Genomic DNA, 20,376 nt, shown 5'->3' with positions numbered 1-20,376 from the left:
GTTTTACCAGAAGTAACCTAAACTTGCTCAGGCTTTTTGTCTTGTAATCATTTGAAGTGTTCCCTCAGGCCCATTTGCTGCAGGAGTTAAGGTATTATTGAGATCAAACAATATGAACTCCTTAGAGCTGTGAAAATACAGGATTTCCTGCCTCAGAGTTACTAAACTGTACTTTTTAATTCCACTAAGGAAGCACAGAGCTGCGATAAAACCACATGCCCAGGGACTGGAAAAAGAAACAGGCATCTCTATCAAGAATATATTGTATTGGTATGGTTGGAAGGTACCAGAAATGTTCACTTTGAAACATACCAGTAAAAGTCCTTCAGTTTACCACTTGGCTTTAGAAAGGCCCCTGTTTAAAATGCAACTGTTTGCACGCATCACATCAGGTAAAACGTCTTCAATTTGCTGTGAGGCAAGATTTTCCTACTAGCTATATATAGACCGTAACTTCCTTTTCAAAACCTATGAGAACAAATGAAAGAAGTGCAGAGGTTAGTCTGTGTGTGCGGCTAACGTGACGGATCATTTGCTCCTTGGTCAGAGTTTCCTAGGCCGTCCTGCTGAGATGGAAAGACAGGGACGTGGCGGCGGACACTGCATCAGAGGAGCCCCCACGCCACTGAGCGCTCCCCTGCCCTCCTGGGGCACACGTCTCGTGGGAACACAAAGGCGGAGAAGAAGCGGCGTTCCTGCTACAAAGGGCATGTCAGAAGGTGGAAAGCAGGAGCACGGCGGAGAGCTGACGTTGTCTGAGGCAGAGCTGCGGGTCAGGAGGGGAAAGCAGAGCAAAGCCTTAGCCCAGGAGTCTCAACAGGGAGAGGTGGCTCCTCCAGTGCGGATGTGGGGGAGAGCACAAACATCCTGCTCAGGAAAGGAGCAGAACAGGGCGATGGTGGCTGTAGAAGGAGGAAGGAAGGGAAATTCCCAGTTAGGGGCGCGGGGTGGGGAAGGCCGTCAGCTGTGAGAGCAGGAGAGGGCTTGACAGGATGTCACGGGAGAGGGTACTAGCAAAATTACCACCTACCGAAAAGGTCAGAGAGCATGAGAATGTAGCGCTGATCAGATGGGGGATCGGTTTACACACACATATCTGAGCGACTTCCATGAAGCTGGAAGAGTAGAACAAAGAGTAGATTTTAAAATCAGATTGTTATGACCCTATATGTCTGGCCGGCGTAACGGGGACCACGGTTTCACTGCCAGCAATTCCAGCAATCCAGTAACTTCTGTTTCAGCTAAACCACGTACACAGCCAGCCAGCCACGCTGAAGCATGCCAGGTCATAGCGGCCCCGCTTTATTCTTTGCTCTACTTACTCTTCGTTACTCTGCAGTTACAATAGGAAGAAAATTGCCGTGGTCATTTACTGTATGGCAGCGCTGCAGATGGGGATGATGAAAAGGGGCTGGGAAGGGGTGAGGGAAGGAGGGCGTCCGTGGAGAGCAGGGCTTGCAGTCTTGATGACTTTGAGACGTGTGCTTTCAACAGATGGAAAAAAAAGAAAGAGTTTCCCAGGGAGCACAGCAGATCGAGACAGAGCTCGCTCTCAATAGGAAGGTGGCAAAAGATGACAGGGTGCTTCATATTCTGGTTCGAGGAGTTGACAGTGCTCCTGCACTCAAACAGCTTCAGCTCATTGAGTATTTTTGGCTATGTTAAAATAGTTGAGATTGTAGACCAGAAAACCTCCTAGAGTATTTCAGAAAAGATGGGGAAAACATGCCCAGCAACGCCACACAGAACGTGGAAATGGTTGAGAGAAAAAAAACTAACCTGAAAACAAAACGCCTCCTCACAAACCCCTCTTTAATCTCAGACACCAGCTATGAAAAATCTCAGGCCGTACTGGCAGTGAGCACAACGCCGGCCCAACTTCCTGCTCCGATTTCCTGCAGGGGAGCGGGGAGCTCCGCTTCATTGTGATGGAGCCAGAGATCTTAAGATACTGAATAAGCTGGGTTTGCTACACTAAATACTTTTTAAAAATGCAGAATTTTGGGCCTCTTTTAGTGGTATTTGGAGTAGCTGTTACCTTTAACAACTTCTTGAGGTCTGCTAATACACAGAGCACGCGACTTGCGGAGTCGAGTTGACACCAATAAACACTTTACAGCGCTACCTGTCGCACTCAGCTTCTGCCACGTTTTCCTTGTTTGCTCGCTTTTCGCTTCTTCCCCTCCCACTAGTCACTGGGAAAGCCTGTCAGTGCTGCGGGCAGTTTGTGAGGCCGTCCCACCCGCACCCGCAGCAACTCCCAAAGCGATTTGCAAAAGGCAGCAGGTTATGTTTTTATGCATTGCAAATCCTTCGGATATACCCATTAACCACAAAATTTTAGAGCTATACATGTGTAACTGATACATGGGTATCAGTTTACTATAAATAAACTCTACTAAAACCGAGTGGATAAACTCTACAGTGACTACAGTGAAATCCTATTTATGCAGTTCAAACTGATTTATCGATTTATCAATTTATCGTTGCTACGGAAGCAGCAAAGGTCATCTTACCCCGGTGACCATGTGGCATGCCCTGCAACACTGCAGCTTCAGCCCATCAGTTTCGCCTCACCAAAATGAGACTTTTTGCCTTAAAATCCTGTCAGTGTCTCAGGCCTTTCTTTGGGAGGGTTCTTGCTGCTTCATCCCTTTCACCCACGCGTTCATGCAGACTTAACAACTCTGTCATACACCTAGGGATTCATCAGCAGAGGCGGCAGGAAAAAGGTCACAAAGGAAGAACTTCAGTATTCACACTTGGAAATACAAACTAGCCTCTGTTCAGCGACTCCTTCAGTCACCGCCTGAGGAGGCAAGAGCTTCGTCAACCTCAGAGGCAGAGGCAGGGAGCCCTCGCTGGGTCTGCGAGTGCCGCGGGGTGACGGGGCTTTGGCCAGGACAGACACAGCAACACGACACTTCCCGGTAGTGACCCGGGGGAAACCAACCCCTTCCCTTCAACTCCAGAGACACCGAGCACAGGGAGCAAGCTGTGACGACAGCCGTGGCCCGGGCCCCAACAACTGCTCTTTGTGTAGAAAAACACAAGGGGGGCGGGGGGGGTGGGGGGGGAAGGACCATCTGCAGCAGGAATGCAAATTTCAGCAGCCTCAAGAAATTTCACAAACATTAAGAAGTACCTCACCAAAAGCCAGTTTTGAGGGAAAAGTACTTACACTTGATGAAAATTCACTCATTTACATATCCTGAAATTTTAAAAAAAAAAAAGTATGTGTGAGTAGAGTCCACTTGTCATTAAGCAAACGTACATTGGCAGGTTTTGCACCTTCAGCCAAGGCTGCAGCTCTGCGCCGGCGGCAGCGGGGAGGACGATGCTGCAGGGGGCCGCAGGCGAAGTCGAGCATCAGCCGCCCAGCACAGCAGCACTAAGGCCGACGGACTTCTTTGCAACTTCCAATAAATTCCAAGTTTTCAATCCAACTAAATACGGGACTTCACTGTTGGAACCAGATATTGCTTTTGTGTTTCACTATTTCTTAAGATAATTTATATGAGGTTTTTTTTTGCTGGGGTTTGGGATTTGGTCAGACTTTGTCGGAGCAGCAGCAGTAGGCAGGTTAAGTACTCCCCCCCTTCTGGACACGTCACAAGCTCGCTAACAGCTGCACCCAACACTTGATATCAAATCTAAACATCTGAATAGTTTTAATCATTTACACCCATGTACGCTGTAACTTTTCGAACTCACTCCAAGAGCTGGAATTCTGCTCGACTCTCTAACGTTGATCATTATTAAATAAAACCAGATACGAATCTTTTTTTTCTTAAGCATCCATTATTTTGCGGTATTACTTGAAGTGTAAAGAGCCAAGATGCTATAAAAAACCTGTTCCATAGCAATTCCTTTCCCCCTTCGCCCAAAGACAAACATTGGATTATTAAAGGCAGAACATAAGCGATGTTTAACTTGTTTCGTTCGTAGGGAGAGGCTCTTTCTGGCTCAGCCACTCGAGCCGCGCTGCAGCGCCTGCCCCCGCAGTTTTGCCTCGCGCGCGGGGCGGGCCGAGCGGCGCGCTCGAAGGCTGCGGCGTTACCGCGGGTGCGCTCGCCCTTGCTGCGCGCGCGGGGGCGCGGCCCGGGCTGCCGCACGCGGCCACAGAGAGAAAAAAACGAACACAACGAGACGACGTTTGATAAAGTCATTTTAATGGAAAATGTAAAACCCCTTTCAACTTCAATGTACAAAGCATGTGTAACACTTGCACTTTTAACAAATTAAAGCAAGCCAATGTTTTAAAAAAATACATCATTGAATGTATATATGTATATATTTACATAGCATATTAAGTTTAATATTTAGCTTTAAAAGTTCACATAAATTTTACCAAAATGAGACAATTTTTAAATAAATTACACCTTTTGAAAACGTTTAATTGTACACTGAATAGCTTCAATAAAATACTGAAGTGTCTGTATTTAATATCTACTTTATATACTTTCTATTTTACAAAGTTTACAATTATTTGGCAGTAATTTTCAGATCATGACATGACTGCTGTGCGGACTCAGCAAGATCCCAAATGCAGGCAATAGCTGGTGTTTGTGTCCTACTCTCACAGTAACTGTCTCAATGTAGTGAAAAATATCTGAATTATTTTAGCAAACTGTACAAGTCACATTTACATTTGATCAACAATATAGCATAGAATTTTGTGGTTTTTTTCCAAAAATAAATACATCATCTTAAATCTTTGACATTTCACAAACTTCATGTACATTATAATACAGGACAGCAGAACGCTGCTTAGTTGTTTGCGAGTCTAACATGTCATCACAGTGGCTGTGATACGAAGCTCTACCGTTGCAGTGTCATTAACAAGTAAATACGATGACTACGTTTTCTTGGCACTGATGGTTTGTGAAGCTTAAATTAGTGTGCATACTGGTCGTGGGTTAGAAATAACCTCCGCTGGACGTTAACACAAAAAAGCAGAGCACGCTTAGTTTTCATCCATATCTTCCATTTCACCTTCATGAATCTTCAAAGCTCTCACCATTTCTTTAACTGCATGATACAAGATATTTTTAACCTGCAAGAGGAGCAGACACGTTTTAGTAAGGCCTACGACTAAGGAACTCTTGCGAGTCTTTAGGGCTGAGCCCTCAGCCTCGTGGATGGAAAAGGCAGGCAGGCTGCACGGAGCCAGTGCAGAAGGAAACACCTTTTTACACGTTTTAAAACCTAAGGTGAAATAAACAAAACCAGCACCTCCAGGGAGAGTCATGTACACCCCGGCATTCCCGCTGCTGCTCATTGTTATTCTGTGTGAACAGCGGCGAGGAAGGAGCTCCACGCACGGCTCCGCATTTCAATGAGCCTGAGCCACGCCCTGCTTTGCAACAGCTTCCAGAGCAGAACCCGGTTCCTACCTGCAGTTTATCATCGTAATTGATTTCTTCCTTTGACAGCCTCAGCTCCTGCGTTAAGTGAAATGACTGTACAAGATGTTCTGGAGACACAAAGTCTTCAGTTACTTGAACGCAGCTGTGAAAGTTTTGCACCTATCCAAAATAACAAGAAGAGACTGGTAATTAATATTTTGGGGTTATTCTTCGGCAGATATACCTGGGGAAAGAGTGGGCCTTGAGATGTCTTAAACCACAGGCGTATCAGACTAAAGGGTCTCTTTATATGTTTTATGTAGACAGCAATTAAGCGTACGTGGCTTATCCAAGTTAGCTTCTGGCAAAAGGTACCCTTTGAACAGCGCACATCTGCCTGTGCTCCGGCGCCGCCTCCTGCAGTCAGCTCTGACATAATTCGACGTGCTCTGATGTCTTATTCCACCCTTTTACCAGCTGCACAGGCACTGCCAGAACAGCGCGCAGGCGCCGACGCCGCGGACCGACTCCTCGGCAGCCTCGCCCCGCGGGGCCTGGCTGCTCACGCCACGCAGACACGCTCTGCCAGGCGCAACTCGCCACCATCGCAAAGAGTGACTGCCGGTGGGAGTATTTAAAAGAAAAAAAACCCAACTAAACCAAACACCAAAAAAATCCAAACATGAACAATGGGACAGGTTGGGGCGGGGGGAAGAAAGCACTTTCTTTTTTGTCTTAAGACTTCTTACTGGTAAGCAGTAACTATTGAGAGAGATGGAGACCATCTCCTGCCACCAAGGTCGTACCTGGAGGACAGGGGAAAGGGAGAAACACTTCTGGTTGTGACCTGACTGCCAGCTCCTGTTTCACTCTTCGGAAACATACTGCGTCAGGTTTTTACCCCTAAACCCTTGGAAATGACGCTGTTTCTTCAGCGTGTCAAAAACCTCGGTTCCCCAAATTCTAACTGCCAAAAACATTGGGCAACGTCAATTCTGCAAACTTACCGAAGCCCGGGGGGGTGGGAGGCCTTTGCCATCCCACCTAACAAACAGCCCCACCCTCCTCTGCACTGGTGAAGATCTACGTATTTTAAGCTCAAGCCTAGCAAAATCTAGAATTTTTTAATGCATACTCTAAAATTTCCGTTGTGATACCTGACATTCAAAAAACCTTTGGGGCCTGCACAGCTGAGGACACAGCGCTTCATTTAAAAATTATTTTCTGCTTCGCAAACGCTGCCCAAGTCTGCCTTTACACGGTTAGCTTGCCCTTCCACAGGTGAAACCCCAGGGGTTAACGCCTAGCTCAACACGTAGCGCTGTACGCAGGGTTCCTGCAGCCTCGTCATCACCAAGGACAAAGCAGCGCCGCTCCCGCCTGCAGATTCATCGAAAGAGAAACCATTCCGGAGAGGAAGAGGGTTTGTTGATGCCACACAATGTGCGAGCGGCAGAAAGCCAGGAGCAAGGAAACAGCTGGAGGAAGTGCCACCGCGAGGACCCCACCAGCGCTTGGGGAATTTCCTAGAGCTTCGGCTGAAATGTCTCTGTGCTGCGCAGCTGGGCTGCCGGCTCCAGCCCCCTCTCCTCCCTCGCAGGCTTCTCACCTGTTTCAAGTCTCTACCTGCCCTTGTTTTCTTTCCACCCCATGCAAATCCTACACCACTCTCACTTTCTCCTCACTGAGACAAGGTTTTACTGACTCCCTCCACCTCCACTGCAGAATGGGCAATATTTGTTGCCTTCAGATCTTTCATTCTGCTGAGTCTTAAACCTCCCTCCCTTCCAGGGCCTGTCTTAACAGTGTGCAGTGCAGGTCTTTGGGGGAAAGACAGACTTTACCCGGCCACTCTGGTACTTAACACAGGAATGCCCTGCTGACAGCCCTTAGGCAGTTCTATTTATAATATTTATAATACAAGCTGATACAATGACACACACAAATAAATATGTTCAGCAACGATTCCCCTGAGGTTCGCGGGGCGAGGACTACAGCACTCCCGCGACTGTGCCAGTTCCAGCTGAACCGAGAGAACAGCTTCGCCGCCAGCCCCCGCAGAGCCGAGGCTTTCCAGCAGGGCCTGGGAGATGGCTGGAGCATCGGAAAAGCCTCAGACCTGGGCCGCGGTGGGAAAGGTGAGCGGGCGGGGAGGAAGGGGCCACCCACCCCCACGGCCGCGGCTCCGCGTCGCACAGCCGTCTCCCTCCTGTCCTTGTGCCAAGGATCAGCCATTTCCTGCGCGGCTCGGCTCCGGGCCAGCGCTCAGCCCAGCAGCTGCACACATGCTACTCCCAGACCTTCAGCCTACATCCTTATCGTAACATCGCCACGACGCCGCATTACCTCCAGCATGTTACCTCACAATATATAATCCTGCTGTTAAATCAAGATAATACCGCTATAACAAACATTATAATAACCTGTTCTACTATGAACAAGGACTGCATGTAGCCTGTACAACACATTTCCATCACCAACTCCAGTATTTCTAGCTTTTAATTTATCACTAAAATATTTTACAGATTTGGAATCACTGAATTAAAACCAGGGAGGGCGTCCCTGGGTGACAACTGTGATACAGGATGACCAGAGCCCAGCAGCAGAAAGAGAAAATAATTCAAAAGAACAGTAAAACCCCCCTTTTTTTTAGCTGGGGAAGTTTCCAAGGAGAGCTGAGGGCTCGCTGCTGCCAGACAGAGAACTCGGCCCAGAGGTTAGCAAAGCAGGGGGAACACTTCTGAGCTCCCCTACTTGCACAGCCAAGAAGAAAGGAGATACAATCCTGCAGTGCATCGCTCACAGTAAGTTCAGGGAAGCATCTGCAGAGCAGACCAGTCCAGTGCTGCATCTATTTCTGGTTCCTCCCCACCCCACACGGCGAATCCCTCCACCAGAGGTACTGACAAGGCTAGTCTGACCGTCACAGCTCTCAGGAGAGGCTCTGCCTCCCACCCCACCACCCCAAGTTTGACTTTGCCTGCTGAAACGATCACTGCTGTCTGCAAGTAGGCAGGGAGGAGGGGGAACCCTGGGAAGCAAGAGGAATGCTTTACACTACCATAAAATGCTAAGAGCAATACTTAAAAGCTAGACATGAATCCACAGAAGCTGGGGGGGGGGGGGGCAAAAATGATACACAGAAGTAATACACACATCCTCCTCCGCATTAGAGCAGTGAAATTCTAGACCAGCACGTCGGAAGCAGCAGTGTGATCACAATCCTAACTGGCTCCCAATGGAAGCGTTTGAGCTACACTACGCAGCAACCACAGGCAGCCAGGCTCCCTAACTCCATCCCTCAGCCTAATTTCCTCTGCCCCATAACATTACCGATGAGCAAATAAAAATAAAAATGTTAATTTACCACCAAATTTAGTATCAACTCCCATCCAGTTTTAATTATTAAAGATTCACGGTGTGCGTGTAAATCTGAAACACTTAACATGTAAACTTAACCTGGTATTTGTTCTTGTTCAGACTTATTTTTAAGTGTTTAAACGTGCTTTGTATATATGAAGTGTTGGTGATGATCCCTAAGGTCAGTATTTATGCATCTCTATGTAGAGAGTACCATACATGTACATGAAAGAACACGATGCTTTCATTTCCTCCTACGTGGCAGATTCACAGGAACTTCTTACTGAAGATGAAAAGGTTCTCAGCTTCACCCACTAAGGTTTAAAAACACTATGTTATTAACTCCTTGGTGCCAGAAGCTAGAACATTACCACTTCAAAAGGAATCTGGAGTTTAAAGCCAAGGAGATAAAGATAAGAGTTGTCTTATTTTTGGTCCTTAAACCCATAAACAGCCCCACTACTTCATGTTTTATATTCTGTACGCCTTTACAAAAAGCCACATGCTATATAAAACAAACTTTCCAGCATATCTGTTATTTGCTGTGGGTTCACTTTTCACTCTTGTATCTGGGATATCTCCCTTGTTTTGAGAGATCAGAGTAAGGTTATTGGAGGATGCAATACAAATCTTACCAACTCTGGGCGTCCTAACTGCTTTAGACTAACAGGAGCTAAGAGTAACATCAACGCCAGACAGTCCTTCACCTTTGTGAAGCAACATCAAGCCCTGGAGACATGGTACAGGGAAAGGCAACCTACAACAACCAGGATTTGGTCACCTGGGTTTGGGTTTGGTTTTTTTCTTCCTTTCTTTTGCCAGAGAACAAATCCACACAGATCATCCAGGGTTAACACACCACCACGTGAAGCTCATCTAAAGACTCACTGGAATGACAGATGAGTCTAGTCTGGGTAAGGTACCTGTTGCTTTCAGTGCCCCCGCAACTGACAGAGCCAGCAGGCAGATTTGGGACCCAGCACCTCTCATTGCTACACCACAGTCATTTTTTTTTTTCACAGGGAAAACCCTATTGCCCTGCTCACAGCAACATGGTGAGCCATTGATCATTCTCTGCTCAAAAGAAGTTGAAAGTTGGAAGCTGATCTGCAGATCAGAAACCAAATAGCATCTTCTTCAGAAAGGCCTGGCCTCGGTTGAACCCAGGTGGAGATCAATGATAAATCTTTAACAGCAAGATGGTTTACAACCCCTGCTGCAGCGTGGGGATGCTCCTCACTCCTTGACAGTCAGCTATCTGATCAGTGGTGCTCGACAGCTGACAGGACAGCAAGAAAGCAGGCTCCATTTCCCGTTGAAACAGGAAAATATTCATGGAGTGAAGGAATAAATACATCCAAAACTACCCAAAAAATCATGTCTAAACAATTGTGCTTTCTCCCTATTTTCACCAAGGAGCAGCAGTTTGCTGTGAGAAAATGAAGCAAACCAAACAAAATGAAGTAACAAACCCCTATGTGCTGGGAGAGGACTGAAGCTTGCCACACGAATTCTTACTGTTTCTCCAGAACTGCCCTCCTGGCAGTGCTTTTTCTTACGTAACCAATAATTAAATCAGCACAGGTGCTGCAAAGGTGGTATCACTTTTTCTGATGGTTAGGAAAGCTGCCAAAGGGACAATGACAACTCCTGGTGATTGATGTACCTTCTGTGTAAAAAGGAACTTAATGTGGAGCAGGAAAACAACCTCCAAATCCTGGTACAGAAACACCTCGTTACACCCAAGCTGCCTCTACAAGTCTCCTACGGCTGAAGACAAGAACAGCAACACCTGACATCCAGGTATTTTTATCCACTTGGGTTGCTCTCCTTGCCCCTCTGGGGTTAGGTTAACTTTTGGTTGAGAAGAATAAGAATACTAACCTGACTTTGCCACAACTAACACCAGTTTATTTAGCCATTTGCTGATGAAATGAAAAGTGGGGAAAAAAATGGTTAATAACAGGCTGCTCATTTTTAATTTTAAAGGAAAAAAGGAACAGCATTATTTCAAGCATTCAAGTTGCTGTATGTTAGTCCTGGCTAGTCATCTATACAAACAGGTGTACCTTATTACACATTCCTATACACGAATGGCTACTAGTAGAAAACCAAAAATCTAATTTGAGTAGCAGTGTAGTTATGCCTTTGAAAAAAAGTTATTTTATTGTATTTATGTTATTTAATCATTTGCGCCTTTAAACAGATGTACATTACCTGATGAAGTGCTCCTGCTGGTAGAATAATAGCATCACCAAGAAACTGAATAACCGTACAGGTTTTTACTCCGTATTCTTCAAGAAGTCTTTGGCGAAGTTTTTTGTTCACATACCAACTCTGATCACGTATTGGATCGTGCTCTGGTAAAACTTCTAAACCTTGCTCTTTTGCTATCTGTAAGTACAGAAAAGATCCCAAGTCAGTTTCAAAAGAAGCTGAACCTTTCGCTGCTAAGTTGTAAGTACACCTAACTTACAAAGCAACGCTACTCTGTTCCCAACACCCAAACAGGAGTTTTAGTTAGGTGTTCAAAAGAACCTCAGAGGACATGGGAAGTCCCACTAAACCGAAGACATCTGCAAAACTTCCACTCCAAATGCAGAGCTTTAAAGAATGCTGCACAATAATCTATTAATAAGCAACACACTCTCTATGTGACTTCTTTCATTGAGAAAAAAAAATCTGACCTCAAGAGTTCCTACGTTGCCAATTCCTCAAGCACACTACCTTCAGTGTCAACACAGACACATCACCATAACCTCAGCTCAGGGAAAAAGGCAGCAGATAAAACTAAGGGTCATACGGTCCTGGGCAACCTGCTCTATGTGACTCTGCTTGAGTGTGGGGCTGGACCAGAGGACCTAAGAAATCTCCTTCCAATCTCAACCACTCTGGTAAGAAGTTACTTTCCTACCATCTCATCAAGGAATCAGGGAAAAAACAATCAATGTTAAAAAGTACTTCCCAACTGCAGTAGACTTAATTGCAACAACCATTTCTCATCAAGTTAACCACAGTGGAACCAATATTACCCTTAATCAGTTGCTGATTAATGAATCATAGTGACTAAAGATAAAAAACACAGATCGAATCCTTCTGTCATGACTCAGGAGACAATTAGCTCATTAAAAACACAGATTTTTTTTTTCATGTTGATATTAAATATACTTAATTATGTGACGCAGAGCTTGAAACTGTTTTTGTGTATTATCACCTTTCTTCTGTACTAAATGAGATACTGAGATTTTATCTCTTATCAGCAGGCAAAGTGGTCCCAAGATCTAGTCATCAATTAATCTCCAATTCAGTATTCCAAAAATACATCCACACCAAAAATACAGGGCAGTACACAACTCATTTTGGGTACCATGGCAAGCTGTGGCAGCAAATGACAAATTTCATTACATAGCACCTTAAAGTGCTTCTGTTTTAAACCTGCTGCTCAGAGTTTCACAATATCCCTTAATCGCTCTGAAAGAAGAAATGCTGAGTAATACTCATTGTCCACCTATTTCCTTGCATTCGTGACTTTGTTCACAACTCTCTTTTCTTATGAGCATCTACTTTTTAAATGAACAGCAAAGCCTCACAATCTCCTGGAATTAGCTGTATTTTGCTTACTAGCGCTCATTTTTCCCCACAGTTCAGCTTGCCAAAGAGCAAATGTTTTGAGTCGCCAGAGGACAGCTGCCTTGGGACTGAAACACTGCCTTATTGTCCAAGAGAATCTTTGCTGCTGAATTTCTTAGGCTCTTCCCGCTCACAGTAGAGACCTTGGCCTCCAGCCAGTTTATGGACCCCTTTGGTTTAGCCAGTTAAAACTCATCTGATTTTTTTCCCCACAGTAGAAGACAGTGAAGACTTCTTTTCCTTGAGCAACCACTTCAGTGATATTTTGGTATTTCTATGTCATCCGTCAAGACCGCCTTCCAGAACACGAAAACATGCTAAAGACAGGGCACAGGAAACAGCTTCCAAGATGGTATCTCTAAATTTAATGCCATCGATGACTATCAATGGCCCAGCGGTGGATTCATCCTCCGTGGTAAGTAACGACCTGAAAGGTTCTGATGTGGCTCTAACTTGTTCATCACATGCTGCTGAAGCAAGATCTGCACTGTAGCTAACACTGAAGTAGTCTGTTGCTCTTGGGTACATTATCCCCCACTGCTTTCATCTTCACTAAGAGCCAACGCATGTTCTCTGAGCTAACTGACATGACACAGAGTCCTTATGAAGATCGGTGGCTTGGATCAGTGACAGAAAAACATTACCCTACAAATACTAAAGAAAATAAAATTATCCTTAGTATTAGAGAAGGACAGGAGTAGATCTCCATGCCCTCCTGAGCGTTCAGAGTTTGCAGGCTACCTGTAACTCTTAAGAGGTGAGTACGTCCCATGTTACATATTTTATTTGTTGACTGATGTAGCAGGTCAATTATAGTTTATTTTATGCACTATAAAGGAAAGAATTTTGCTTCCCCCCCTTCCCTAGGCATAGGGGTGGGGTTTGTTCTTGCCATCCCCTTTTGGTTTACCAGTTACTTAGATTATATTTATAAAATATCTATAATAAAACTAACCTTTTGCAGAAACTCCCTTATCTTGTCAGCATCCTGGCCAGCATAAATGTGCCACAAAGCACCAGGTAATTCACTTGAATCTTTCAACCGCTTCCTTAAAAGGTCATCCAAATCTTCCTCTTCAAACTTCTTCAAAACTCCTAAGATTCAACAAAAATTTTTAAAAGTGAGAGAGAGGAAAACCGGAAATTAAACACCTTCTTTTCAAATTTCTTGTGTGAGACTGAGCAGACAGAAGTTTGCTGAATACAACAGAAGCCCGCAGGTGATCCTCTTGTTCAGCATTTGTAATTTGTTACTAGAACATGAATGCTATAAATACCTTTAAGGATAAGCTTCTAAACTTTTTTACATCTTCTGAATTCAATAGAACACATTCTCCTACCTGAAATAAACAATCAGGGTTGGCACCAAAAAATTAGAAGATGAAAAAGGTGTTTTCCTGCAGTCAGCAAAAGCAGTGTTTTGCAGGTTCTGCAGCACCCGGTAGGGAAGTGAGAGCTCTCCCAATATGCTGAAGTTTTGCTGCTATTATCTCAGTGCAATTGAAAACAAAGCAAATAAAACACTGCAAACTTTACTGCAGCTCTATTAGTCACACCCCAAATCTACATTTGCTGGTTATGGAATGAAAGGACAAAAGAATAAGGGGAAAGAAACAAAACTATTTCAGTGATTTAAAGACTGTTTCACATAAGCAATAACCTCATACAGAGGACTAACATACACCAATTTAGGCTCTCTGGTGCTGAAAAATTACATTACAGTCAAAATTCAATAGAGCAAACACAGTGCATCTAGAGAGAGCAGAATAAACAGAAGGTTTGGCAAATACATCATCCTGACATAATTGTTAGAACTACCACAGCTTCCAGAGAAAATCCTTCATCCTGCACTTTCATTAGCTCTGCCAGGCCCAGCACAGACATGGTACATCCATTATAGGCAATGGCAAAAAACAGCGAAAAGAGTTTGAAATACCATTTCATAATTCATGAACTGCAGTATATTTTATGCAGAATTAGTCTGTGTGCAAACTCTTGAAACACGGAATCTCCCAGGTTTAAGGAAGTGCTTATGGACGTCCTTCATCCGCTTCAAAAGAACAGGGTCAGTTTTAAAAGTGGCAGGTCATTCAGTCCATCTACGCCTCTTACAATAAGCTTCCCTTTACCTGATTTGGAAAGTACTCCATTTCCCTTCGCTATGCCAACGTAAACAAGGATGTTCACAACATCAGAAACTTCAATATGGAGATTTGTGGTTCCTATATCATGGTCTTTAGTAGCAGCCACACCTACGTTAAATAATAAAATTAAGATTTGTTGTATTGCATATTCACCTTCAAACAGAAGTGTGCAACAGCTAACTGAGAAGACATTTCTGCAAGTACACCGAGCATCACAGAAAAGCATTTTCTGCACAGGCAGGCTTTAATGTGAAAATACTGAGATTCACATGCTACAAACGTGCTCTTGCTGCACTTGCCAAACATGAAAACCTTACTTTTTAACAAAGACACTGAGATATCTCTTAGCCCAGGTAACTGTCCCTACATAGCAGCTGTATCAAAACAAAACACATCTCAGCAGAACGATCAAAGACATTTCCTGACCACTATGTTCCTTCCCAATCTTTCAACCTTTCAGGTTGTTAAGAGCAGAATACAAGTACAATGAATACACAAGGTTTTCAAATTGAATGCATCACTTTTATGCCTGGCTATAAGCCGAGGTCTTAACCAACAGAAATCTCCAAGCCAAGGGGAAAACTAATTTTAGTTGTAAGAGGTGAAAACATACATGCTCAAGTCAAAAGGACGTTTCAGAACACTGAGCTTGCAGCAGTCTTACATAAAAGTGTCATTAATGATTCAGTTCTTCAGACCCATGCCTTGATCACCATCATTAATATGCTTATTTCAAAGGACATCTGGAGAAGTTTTTAAATCAAAGCCATCATGCTACAAATTACAACTCATTTGTCTTATTACAACAATTTGTAAAACAGAATTGAACAAATTTGTTTGCAAAAGGAGTAGCTGGAAAAGGTTTGAGGGAAATGACCTTTTCTAAACAGGTTTTTGAATATATAGCATGCAATATGAATTATGAGAAAAATACTGAGATTTATTTATGACCAGAATTAATAGTATTTAGTCAAGTATTCTGTCTTATTAAAGACAGGATCTCTCTTTGTGTAGAAGTAGCTAACCATGCTTCAGAAGACAAGAAAAGATAGAGGGAAATGCAGAAGCAAACTCTCTGAGGTGCACGTACTATTAATATGCAAGTCGGTAAAGTTTCTCTCCTACATTCAGTGAACAATTATCCCCCAAACAAGCTCAGCTTTCTATCAAACATTATAACGTGTGATATTCTACACTTTTAAGGGAAGAGGTAACTGCTACACTTCTAGGGCACGCTCACCGTATGCGCTGCATAGTCTGGGTCCCAAATCTGGACGGACGAAAAATCCTGGCAGGTGAGAAGCTAAGTTTAGTTTTCCTTCTGGACTACAGTATTCAGGCAAGGGTAAACTTTTTAATAGGTCCTCATATCTGGAGGAGAGAGGAAGAAGAATGTAATTGAATTTGTGTCATTACACAGAGAAGAAGAAAACCAACAGGGAGATTGACTTAAGAATATCTAGTATCAAACTCAAATACCTTGCTGGCATCATAGCCTTGAAATCTTCACCAGAAGGCCAATCCTTCAGTTTTAGTAGAGCTGTTTCCCCATTTTTTATTTTCTGCCGTTCTGCAAGTAATGTAGAAATTACTAAACAGAACTAATAAACGGTAGGTGTTTTACTTTAGTCAACTAAAACATCTAACTGAACTTTTAACTTGTCTATAAAGATTTCATCCATAAAACAGGAGATAATTAATTTTGAGACTCAAGAAGGACACAAAACACTCAACTAGTTGAGGAAAAACGACATTTCTTTGGTTTCTTTCTAACTGGTATATTAGTGTATCTTCAATTCTGCAAAGGTACAGAATGCAAGCTTCTATCACGTTCTCTGGAAACAGACTACCTAGAGCTTTCTTTTTAAATTAAAGTTTCTTCAAAGCCTCAAGATCCATAAAGAATATTTTTAACTACAGTTTCTAACACTGACCGTGTTCAGAATCAATGGAATAATATGTTTAAAGCAACGTACTTGAAACATCTTCAAAACCATCCCAGAACTCCTTGACATTCGTGTTTGAAATAATACTGTCTTTGCAGTTCAAGATATCAGCTTGCTGGTTTCCAAAATCTAGACTAATTGACTCAGCTTTCCACAGGCTGAAGTTCATTTTCTTATGCATACCGGACACTAAAACAGGCTGTAAAAACAAAATTAAAAAAAAAAATCCATACTTCCTTTTGAAAGTAAACATTTCCTTCAATTAAACTGAAGTACAAAATCATCTGAAACACACACTGGAAGACATCTAAAACACACAATGAGCTCTTAACACTTCCTCCAACAGCAACCCTACCCAAGACGTCACACACACCTCTTTTTGGAACCTGAATCTCCATAACAGTAATTTCTTAGTTATCATTAGCAGTTAACTGAAGTTTAAACTACACAAGGTTCATACGGGGGCTATACCTGACAAGCTTTTGCCCCCTGCTAACAAGCCATTTTCAAACACGGAGTTACACAAATTTGTCCTTCCACACGACTTCCCTGGAGTTCATACTGAGGCCACTTTATAGACCAAATGGCTCAATACCTACCCTTCCTTGCTTCCAGCACTCTTTGAAGAGCTTCCAGTTGTTGTTGTTTTTATGGTCTCTGAGCCACAAAACATGCTTATCACAGATCCACGAGTACTGAATATCACTGTACAGTTTACTGCAGTCATCCTGAATACATTTTTTATCATCCTTTGGCTCATCTTTTATTTCTGATTTTACATTTATCTTTGGTGCTCTATTTGGTGGAATCTTGTTTTCTACTACTGAAGCAATTATGTCATCAAGAATGTTTGGCATAGTCCTTCCACTCTTGCCACTCTATTAGAAAACAAACAGATGTATGCTTAAACAATGTAAAAGCAAAGGAACTTAATACAATTCCTTTTGCAGTAGAACGACAACATTTCGTTACCAATTAGAAGCTTTCAGTTATCTACTACTTTTGTAGAAAACCGCGTGTGTTCTTACATGGAGAAAGTTAGAAATATACAGTTACTACAGAACTCAATATATCGGAATCTTCCTTTACTTTGTCAGGTTAAGGCTTTATCTAACTTTGTGGACATTTTACAGATGACAGATTTTCAAATCCTGATATGAAAAGCATGCATCTTGTAAACACTTACTGCTGTTCCTGTAGAGTAAACTGGAGCAAAAGCAATACCAGCATCTGTAGAACCTAGACGCAGTTTGCCTGCTGTTGTAGTTAATAAATCTCGTAAGGTTGAGCCCTGCTCGTTGTTCTGGGACGCAGGAGGGGAGCTTTTACAGTTTTGGGACTCCACAGTATCCTGGTCTTTCTCCTCCTTTGAATGTTTTCCCGAAGGGCATTCTTTGTTCTCTAAAACAACAACAATCATTGGAAGGTTACACTGTTGTGTCACGATGCAGACATAGGAACAGCACCAGTATCCTGCATTTTATAGTGGTCCTTATACTGTAGCACTAGCACTTTATTCACCTGAAAACACACCAGAGGATGAACTAGATCCTTGAAAATGCAGTCAAACCATGAAAAGGCATTCCTCAGCATCTCAGACATGCAGCTGAGTGAGTACCTGTCACAAATGAGAGATGCTGTAGCTCGAAATACTGCCACATTACACATGCATTCCACTAGTGGCTCTTCTGGTAACAGATTCTGATGCCACCAGGAGAAGGCACTGCAGTTTCAAGATTAAAGTTAAGGGGGAAAAGAACTTCATCTTTTCTTTCTGTTGAACAGAAAGCTGTGTGAATTTTTCCTAATGAATTCAAGTACGTATCACTGGTGCCCCAAAAGTCATGGCCATGGTACAATTTCAGAACATATACCTTTCTTTTCTTCTCTGGCTTTCTGCTCTGCAAGATCAGCTAACCAATGCAGGGGTGACTGGGATTCAGGCGGTGTTAGCTTGCTGTCTGTGCTTACATCACTCCTTGGACTTGTGTTACCATTTGCCTCAGACTTTTGAGGAGTATTCTGCTGTTGAGACTCAGGCATGCACAGAGAAATTTTATTACTGTGGTTAAGGACATTCTGCAAAACCTGTAAAGAACAAATTTATTTTTAAGTATGTAACTTTGCTTTAATGCATTTCAAAGATAAGGCTAGCATTTAACCACCATATATGCAAATTAAAATGCAACCGATACTATTCAAATATAAAAATACAGAAAAATATGAACATCTGAACAAACAGCAATGTATACACCTATTTTATACTCACCTGAGACACACCATTCATTGCAGGGAGCTTGCCAGCTTGCGTGCTCTGCTTGCTGGTACACTGACAATGGGATTTAATTTCAAACTTTTCCCTAATATTGTGCATAGCATCTAGAAGATCTGTCAACACTAGAAGAAAATTAAGAAGAAAACCATCAGCAGCTCTCAATCATTTTGTGACCGTCTTTACCAGACGCACACTATGATGCGAAAATGCTACCTCCAAACCTTTTTAAAATGTAACTATTAAAAATGCTAAAAATACTATAAAATGACTATCCAGTTTACCTTAAAGCTTGTCCAGAAAGAGACACAGCCTTTAATTAAATAATTGCATATTACTCTTCTGAATAATCTAACCTTTACTCCGCATTCCCATTGCATGGCACACAACAAGCAAGTCTGTCATTATTTACTCCTCATCGTTCAACTGGTGCATCATTGCTTCATTTAATAAAACCGTCTAACTACAGACTGAAGTGAGCCACGTCTTGACAAAAAAATTAGTATGTGATCATGTAATTTAAGGCTGTTCAGTAATGGGCACGCACAGAACAAAAGCGAGGTTACGTAGGCAGTCCTCACTATGCCGTTTCCAGAGAAGTGGCTCACTTCACAATTTAAAATTAAAACCAGTTTCAGTCTGGAACCTGTTCTGGGGAATATCACCATTTGAATTTATTATGGAATCTAACCAACCTTCATTTCTACCTGAACTAACATGCAACAAGCCATAAAATGATGACTGGAGAGGTATTTCCAGCTTAAAATAACTTGGGAATTTGCTTAACAAGTTCAGAGGCATGTTAAGTTTTCTGTTCTCTGCTCTGATCAATGCTGCCAGAGATCACAAGTAAAGTTGCACTAACAACAACAATCACACCTAACCGCACTTCTTCATAAAACTTGTTTGGTTATAAGAAAAATCCTGGATTTTGCTGTTTTAGGATTACTGTTTAGTTTTTCATTTATCACAAGCTGCATTTTGCTTCAAGATGCTCAATCAGATGTCCAGCCAAAACCACACATGAACCTTTTTTATTTTTTCTTTGGGAGGGGGACATGGAGGGGGACAAGACACGACAGAAAACAGTGAAAAACAAACCCCCAAAAACCTGTTGCCACATAATACTCCTTGGCAGTATTATTCTACTATTTTAACTGCTAAGGTCAGATTTATTAAGTACATTCTGGCTGTTTTATTCTGCTCTGAAAAGGTACAAAACAGTCACAAAAACCAGCCTGAATTTCTTCATTGCTTGTCCCTGAAACCCCTTCAGACATCTGTCAGCACACTCCTCTCTCTCATCTGTGCCCCTTGCTGTTAACTGCTCAGAATCCCTTGCCTTCCTGTGATGATTTGACACAATTTGCAGGTTTTTAAATGGAAAACGAGAAGTTTCAAGAAACAACTCTAGCCTCTCTTTCATAGAAAGACCTGGGAAAACCCACATCCTCCTTGTTCACAAGTCTTACCAGAGCCTGGAATAATCTGTGTTGGCATCAGGTGTTTGTGATCATGAGGCTGTCCCTTCACGCACTTCATCCAGGCATATAATTCCTTATCTGCAAAATAACATTGCCAACTCTTTTACTTCACTTACAGTGGTACACAGAGCGAACTAACTAACATTTTTCAGGTTTGTTTTAGTTAGAAATGGTTCTCTACACATACTGCAC

At 42.9% G+C, this 20,376-nt stretch overlaps 1 protein-coding gene across 4 annotated transcripts in view; it reads right to left on the bottom strand.

The window, feature by feature from the left end:
- Positions 1-4,150: 4,150 nt before the first annotated feature.
- Positions 4,151-20,376, bottom strand: part of JMJD1C (jumonji domain containing 1C) — a 165,333-nt gene continuing 149,107 nt past the window's right edge. For all 4 annotated transcript variants that reach the window (XM_075109667.1, XM_075109669.1, XM_075109670.1 and 1 more), the window contains 13 exons: positions 20,173-20,262; positions 18,698-18,825; positions 18,303-18,516; positions 17,615-17,829; positions 17,028-17,306; positions 16,459-16,627; positions 15,962-16,052; positions 15,723-15,853; positions 14,468-14,590; positions 13,294-13,433; positions 10,926-11,102; positions 5,397-5,528; positions 4,151-5,056 (listed from right to left, as the gene is read on the bottom strand). In XM_075109667.1, the coding sequence (XP_074965768.1) occupies positions 4,967-5,056; positions 5,397-5,528; positions 10,926-11,102; positions 13,294-13,433; positions 14,468-14,590; positions 15,723-15,853; positions 15,962-16,052; positions 16,459-16,627; positions 17,028-17,306; positions 17,615-17,829; positions 18,303-18,516; positions 18,698-18,825; positions 20,173-20,262 (1,979 nt within the window). In that variant the 3' untranslated portion in view covers positions 4,151-4,966. The remainder of the gene's footprint in view (positions 5,057-5,396; positions 5,529-10,925; positions 11,103-13,293; positions 13,434-14,467; positions 14,591-15,722; positions 15,854-15,961; positions 16,053-16,458; positions 16,628-17,027; positions 17,307-17,614; positions 17,830-18,302; positions 18,517-18,697; positions 18,826-20,172; positions 20,263-20,376) is intronic.

Source organism: Phalacrocorax aristotelis, chromosome 14, assembly GCF_949628215.1.
Source record: "Phalacrocorax aristotelis chromosome 14, bGulAri2.1, whole genome shotgun sequence".
NCBI classification, from domain to species: Eukaryota; Metazoa; Chordata; class Aves; order Suliformes; family Phalacrocoracidae; genus Phalacrocorax; species Phalacrocorax aristotelis.
The sequence above is the reverse complement of the archived record's forward strand: the minus strand, read 5'-3'. Positions and strand labels throughout refer to the sequence as shown.